General features: G+C 41.8%; 1 protein-coding gene across 1 annotated transcript; it reads left to right on the top strand.

The window, feature by feature from the left end:
• The first annotated feature begins 2,003 nt into the window (after window positions 1-2,003).
• nfkbiab (nuclear factor of kappa light polypeptide gene enhancer in B-cells inhibitor, alpha b) lies at window positions 2,004-6,099 on the top strand. The gene is made up of 6 exons (XM_030719332.1): window positions 2,004-2,338; window positions 3,924-4,029; window positions 4,137-4,347; window positions 4,911-4,999; window positions 5,103-5,363; window positions 5,500-6,099. The coding sequence occupies exons 1-6, from the start codon at window positions 2,085-2,087 to the stop codon at window positions 5,533-5,535; spliced, it is 957 nt and encodes a 318-aa protein (XP_030575192.1). The 5' UTR covers window positions 2,004-2,084; the 3' UTR covers window positions 5,536-6,099.
• Window positions 6,100-6,959: the final 860 nt, after the last annotated feature.

Here is a 6,959-nt window from a genome sequence, read left to right as displayed (position 1 = left end):
TCACACAAACGGAACAATAGGATGTAAACCAAGCCTGGAGTTTCCCCGAGGCCTCCAGAACATCACGTTCAGCCTGCCGTCTGTTTTTAAAGGGAGAGGTCGAAACCTCGTGAAGTCTCGCGGGTTTATCCAGAACTTGGAGTCCTTCCAGTTTATCTGCTGAAGAATGGAGGGAGTGATTTCATTCTTAGTTAATAAAGGCACCAAGGCAGACTCTGCGGGAGTTTAAGCCACCTTAAAGTAAAAAATAGCCTGCACATGCAGCACTCAATATGTTTGGAAATACTTCACAGGTTGTTGAGTGGAGTTATTAGGGCAGAGGTTACAAGCTTGTAACCTCTGAACTCAATGCTTGCATAAAACTTGTTTTTTTCTATGGATGCATTAAAATTACAGCTACACAGAACAAGCAGAAGCCTGTGTAGCATAAAGAAATGTCACTGTTACATAAGAGTAAAGTGTATCTTTAAGAACAACACTTAACCATGCGGTCAGGATTGGAGGATGTTTGGGAAACTCTGCATCATGCCTGCTGGTTTGTGCTCATCACACTATGTTACCATATGATAATTGAAGTGAAATCACAGGGCCATCACACTCAAAGTTTTGGAGGAAACTCCTGCACCACCACTATGAGCTGCAGCCCCACCGCTTGCTGCAGGCCCCCTCCCTCGCTTTCTACACCGCCGCCATCTCCTGTAGCCCCCCTCCCTCGCTCCCTCCTTCAGGTTTGCTGCTTCTGTCGAGCGGTTTAGCAGAGGCATACTAATGAGAAGGTGCACTTTTAGAAGTTTTCATGCATGCATCAAGAAAACACAATCACTTATTTGAACTGAGCTATAAAGCATATTACAACTATAAGATATTAAAATGAAAATTGTGCTTCTAGCTTCTAGAACACATTTAAGATGGTGCATTTGGGGCCTTTTTAAGGGGGGTAATAGTTCAAGAAAAACCTTTAAAATGATCCAGGATTAAAAAGGTAAATATACAGGAAAAAACTGGATTAAAATGGTTCTCATCACAGTGACAATGAAAGTGATAAACAGAGAACGTGAGGATTTGCAACAAAAACTGATGCAAATCTGTTGCTTGTTTTTCCTTCTGTTCAGGCCCCAGTCACAAACGTGCCTCTTCAAAGTCCGTGTTTCTGACTGTACGGTGGTAATTCAGGGTGAAAATCACTGGTATTTCCTTATTGCTTAGCCACACAGCAGACTGCAGTATAATTTGATGAGGTTACCCACTGCAGGCATAATGAGCCTGACTGCAAACTTAAGACATGTGGAGTTTTTTTTTTTAAATAAATATCTTTTAAATGTTACTTTTTTCTCTTGCATTTACCACATTCATCTCAGAGAATGTCATACTTTTTCACTTCAATATGTGACTTTTTTTTCTCCTAAATTTACCAGAAAATGTTTGGGTGTTTGTCTCTTTAATATGCATGTTTATTCTCCTTGATTTACCACTTTAATCTCAGAGAATATACAAGTACTTTTGCTTGAAAATTCACCCCTTTTAATCTGGGAATTTCTGAGATTTTCCTCTGAATAGTATTCACCTGCCTGAGCTCAATACTTCATTTTTATTTAACATACAATGGCCCTAATACAAATTTCCCTTTCTTTAAGAATTACAACATTTGTAGGCATGGACGATCTAAAGATTTGTACTGTTGGGCAGTTTCACTTGAAAGGTACAAAACTTGATTTGATTTAAGCAATCTGCATGACAAAGAAGTTACTTTAAAATGTTGCATGCAAGTACAATTCCTTTTATAAATACTATGTACTTTATACCAGGGTGAAATTTCTTAAAGGGGGTATAATTTACGTGCACTACATGCAGCCTGCATAAGTATTTTTGCTCTCTCTGTGACAAACTGAGTGGTGTATTTTATGTGTCTCAACAGAAATCCCCTGTTGGAGCCAGCAATCTGTGTGCTGTGTTATTCTAAGTGACAGTTTTCTGGAAATCCCCCACCTAGCTGTTAGCTCCGCCCCGCTGCGGTAGCCACACAGAGGGCATTTACTGCAGCGCAGCCCTATCGGAAAACACAACCGAACGCACCTCGGACTATCATGGATCTCCACAGGACCAGTATATTGAACCAAATGGATTACAATCGGGAGTCTAAAGAAGGGAAGGTGGCTCAGGGGACGGAGGATCGGCTCGACAGCGGTTTGGACTCCCTGAAGGAGGAGGAGTACCAGGCTGTGGCCGCCGAGATCCACCGGCTCCAGCTGGAATGCGAACCGCCGCAGCACAAGCAGCTTCCCGCTGCAGCCCGAGAGCTGTACGACTGGCAGACACAGATCACAGACGACGGAGACACGTAAGTTTGACCCGGAATAAGGTTACTGAGATGGGATGTTTACGAGTTATTTTCGGGGAGGGGGGGGTGCAGGAGTGAAGCTGGGAGCAGGCCCAGCTCGGGGTCTTGGAGGTAATTCGATGCCTTTCCTGTGGGGAATGTAGTTCTGCTCCAAGTGAGGCCCGGGCCTAGCTTAAACCAAGCAGGAGCTTCATTTTTAAGCATCGGGTCTTTTAGAGGTGCACTGCGGCAGTGTTAACAATGCACTGAACCAGCGTCCGGCTTAAATAACGGGTCAGCCTGTGGTCAGACACGGCGCTGCTGGACGTAAACAAAAGGCTATTATCAGGAGGGAATCTATTATGGCCGCGAGTCAGATTGGGAAAGTCCCAGGCGCGTCGCCAAGGAATCCGACCGACGCGCGTTCCCGTGAAGCGAAAGAGAAGGAAAAGAAAAACGTGGAAAAAGTACCTTAAATACAGTGAGCGGAGACTGGGGGTGAAACCCGACTCCGAAAGAGGAGCCTGCTGGTTATTACCGACATTTATCTCAACGGAAATGACAATAAAAGGATTCCCCGAAACCTTTTTTTTATTTTGACAAAGTTCCTCCGCAGACAAATATAGTTCCTGGTGATTTAAATGTTCTTACAGGTCGCGCATTAATATAACACTGACCCTGAGATGAGTTAAATAATCTGAGCAGAGGGACGGAAATTTATGGAAGTACCTTTATGCCTAAATTATGCAACCGTAAACCTTTTGCACGTAAAAAGTAAAGTATAGATCCATAAGTTTTGTTTACAAGTACAAAAGTTTTGTTTGTTGTACAAAAGTAAAAATATAGCATATTGCTGTAAGACAAAGTTATAATTTTTATTGGTGGCAAATAAATTTTTATTGTGTTGCAAAGAAAAAAATTCCCATCCACCAAAGGTTTTAGCATTCCTCAAAAATACTTAAACAAAAATGCACCGTTATTACAATTATTTTATTTTTTATCAGTAAGCCTGAAAGAACAGAAAAATGTATAGACTTCTGTTAAGTAAAATAAGAAATATTAAATATGCAAAGACAACCCCCCTCCACCAGCACCACAGTGTTACTTTGACACACCTATGAAAGACAAGTTTCTATTGGTCAGACATGCTGAGTAACAGCTTTAAGTAAAACATTTTTGAGTGCAATTTCTTTTTTGTGGCCCTTAAATCTATTGACCGTACAACAGGGATACACAAGTAATTCCATGCAGAGTAATAAAGCATTTTACACTGATTTTAAACAAAGAGCATAAAAGCCAAGCTGGACTTCAAGTAACACTTCTCATCAGAAGCTTTTACAGGGATCATTTAAGTTATTTATTTACATGATTTTACTGTAATTTTATTCACTGGAAATTGTTCCCTTCAGGTATAGAATACACTTTTCTTCCTGCAGGTTTAAAATTACATATATGTATATAAGAGGTTTAGTGTTTTCTTCAGTGGTGAAATTATTATCGAAACTTTATCTGATGTAGATGAAAAGTCACAATCGAAGGTGTGTGAAATTTGCTTTAATTTTTGGTTGTTTACTCAAACTTTTTTTTTTTTTTTTTGCCTCTGCAGGCTGCTCCACTTGGCGATCATCCACGAGGCCAAAGACTACATCAAAACCATGATCGACCACTCTAAAAACACAGACTTCCTCAACACACAGAATGACCTGAGACAGGTGTGCATAAACACGGCTCTTTATTGCCCCTATTCCCTGTATCCGCTATCGTGAAATCATGAAAATACCTGCTGACTCAGTAATTCACCTCATCCTTCTCTCTCCAGACTCCTCTCCACTTGGCTGTGATAACAAAACAGCCAGAGGTGTGTCTGAGCCTCCTGGTGTCCGGCTGCGACCCCACGCTGGTGGACAACAACGGGGACACACCTCTTCACATCGCCTGCCGCCACGGTAACCTGCGCTGCTTCAGCGTCATCACACAGAACAGCCGGCCAGAGCACCTACGCACGTCGATGGCTGCCTGCAACTATAGCGGTAAGTGATGTTTTTGGATGTTTGCTGCCCATTAACCCCGGTTACTGTAGTTGGGGATGAAGGAGACATTTAAGTGAGCATGGGGGATGTCCTCACATTTGAACCGAAACCCATCTATAATGCAGGAGTTAATGGCTGGTGCTCCAAAGATTTGTGTGTAAATGTTTTTGTGCTCTTTTTTTTTTATTTTTAAAGCGTAAAAATATTAAAAATAAGATAAATACATAAACAAATTTTGGTACATTATTTACTAGCGGCAGAGGGTGATTTTTATCTCCTGCTTCACATCGATTTTTGTGCTAAATATGTGTTCACTGACTTTAAAATATATATATTTTTTTATATATATAGATTTCTTTGTTGACCTGGTTTATAAAAGGGGGATAAATAACAAACATAAAGTAAATAAACCAAAAAAAAGGACATCAGTATCAGTGCATATCCTTCACAACCCACAGCCAGCAGTTTTTATTAAGATTTGAAAGGAATGTGGAAAGAATATTTCTGTTGCGGTCCCTCTCTGGAGTCAGCTTTTAAAACTGTTCCTTTTCTGTGTTGTGCAGGTCAAAACTGCCTCCACTTGGCCTCTGTGCGTGGTTTCCTCTCACTGGTGGAGAGAATGGTGGATCTAGGAGCTGACATTAACGCAAAGGTGAGTCACACCTGTGTGTATCTTACCAAAAAAACAAAAAAGTATTTTGTCTATATTTAAACTTTGTGCTAAGGAAAACCTTCGCCCCCTTGCTGTCGTACAGGAGCAGCATAACGGTCGCGGCGCGCTCCACCTGGCCGTGGATCAGCAGAACCTCCTTTTGGTCCAACTCCTGCTGAAAAAAGGAGCGGACCCCAACCTCTTGAGCTCCGGAGGCCACAGCCCCTTCCACCTCACCATTGGATTGGATAACTGCGAAATCAGCAGAGAGCTGTACTCGGTGACCCATCCTCACCTGAGGGAGCTCCCCGACAGTGACTCAGATGACAGCGATGAAGAGGAATGCATGGAATCTGACGATGAGGTGTGTTTTGAAATTGCAGAGGTTCTGCATTATAGCTGGTCTGGCATGAATGAAATGTATTATTAAAAGGACAAAAAAAAAAAAAAAAAACACCCGCTTGGTGTGTAACCAGTTTTTTCCTCCCATGTGTCTGCAGGTGCCTTACGATGACATTCAGTGGAATGGACATTAGCAGGAAACGAGAGAGCGGGGGAAGTTACAGAGACGGAAGGCTGTGACGATGGAGAACGGACAGATGGGCGGCCCGGCGCGTTTATTGCTTCTGCTGTGACGCGCCCGCGTGATGACAACGATGGGGTGGGCAGCGCAGCGGGATGATGTGACCGCTTCCAGGCAGCTGAGCAGGAAGAGTTAAACAGAGACTGATGGCGAACGCATGATCACATGTGAAACATAATGATGGGATGGATCGCTTGTATTCTGTGGACGTCCATACATAGAGATGTTCCTCTAACAGCTCTGCTGTATGATAGTGTAAATGCTGTGTATACAAAGATGTATTTTTTATGGAAGCTGTGAATGTGTATATGTGAGCAGTTGAGTAGGTTGTATATGTGAGACAGCAAATGGATCCAGCACACTCCAGTTAAATTAAAACACTCATATTTAACAGTGAAAGCCTCCTGTGTGAGCGTGTTATTTGTTGGGATGGGAATATTTTTACATTTCTACACATTAGACATCAGAAACAGTTGCATCTGGTGTGTAATCATAATCGACAGCGCCTGACCATAATAAAAGCCTGCAATTACACGGGAAATGAATGTAACCACGTGCCTTCTTGCTGCCGTCACTGTCTACTCATATAAAAGCTTCCATCAAAGCATGACAGCTCGGTTTCACTCCTGACCAGCTGGTTTTTTTTTTTTTTTTTTTTCTTCATACAATGCAGGAAAGAACTGAAGCAGAACTGGCGGTCAATTGAGCTTGAGTTCCTCCTCTTAGATGCGTGTGTGTGTTTGTAGAATAGAGATAAGAGGCTTTGGGAAATTTTCTGTGTGTGTGTGTGTGTGGCATGAGGTCAATTGCTCAGTCATCTAAATAAGGAAGTTTTTCTGGAGGGTGTGGCTAGAAGGGAAGGGACAGGAAATTCCCAGGAACAGAACATTTCAGCTGTTGGCAACATTCCTGCTTGTCATTCAGTCACTCCCCCCAAGCCTCCAAAAAGAACAGGAACAACAGGATGCTGAAGTCAAGTGACAGAAGATAGGAAGGAAGGGAGTCACAAGTAAAATAAATAACCAGTCATTAAATTACTGCAGAATTGTTTTTAAATGAATTTTATATTTTAATGCTTGTGCAGACACAAAATTATTTTCCCTCCCCTATTCAAAAGAAAATGCGAACAACAGCTTATGTCTGTTTGTAACTGTTTGTAGTAAGAGAAGAACCCTGATAGCATTTAGGCCATAAGAAAGCACAAGCACTAATCATACCAAATCAACCTAAATTTAAGACCTTTTAACCTTCATGAAAAGTGTTAATGCACAACATTATTTCAACATTGTTTTCTACCGAACTGTTCTGCAAACAGTTAAAACGAGTATTTGGGCTCTTAAAGAAATTCACAGTCGTACTCAGCAGTAAAAATATTTT

Source organism: Archocentrus centrarchus, chromosome 22 (assembly GCF_007364275.1).
Source record: "Archocentrus centrarchus isolate MPI-CPG fArcCen1 chromosome 22, fArcCen1, whole genome shotgun sequence".
Classification (NCBI taxonomy): Eukaryota; Metazoa; Chordata; class Actinopteri; order Cichliformes; family Cichlidae; genus Archocentrus; species Archocentrus centrarchus.
This window is presented reverse-complemented; position numbering and strand designations above follow the sequence as displayed.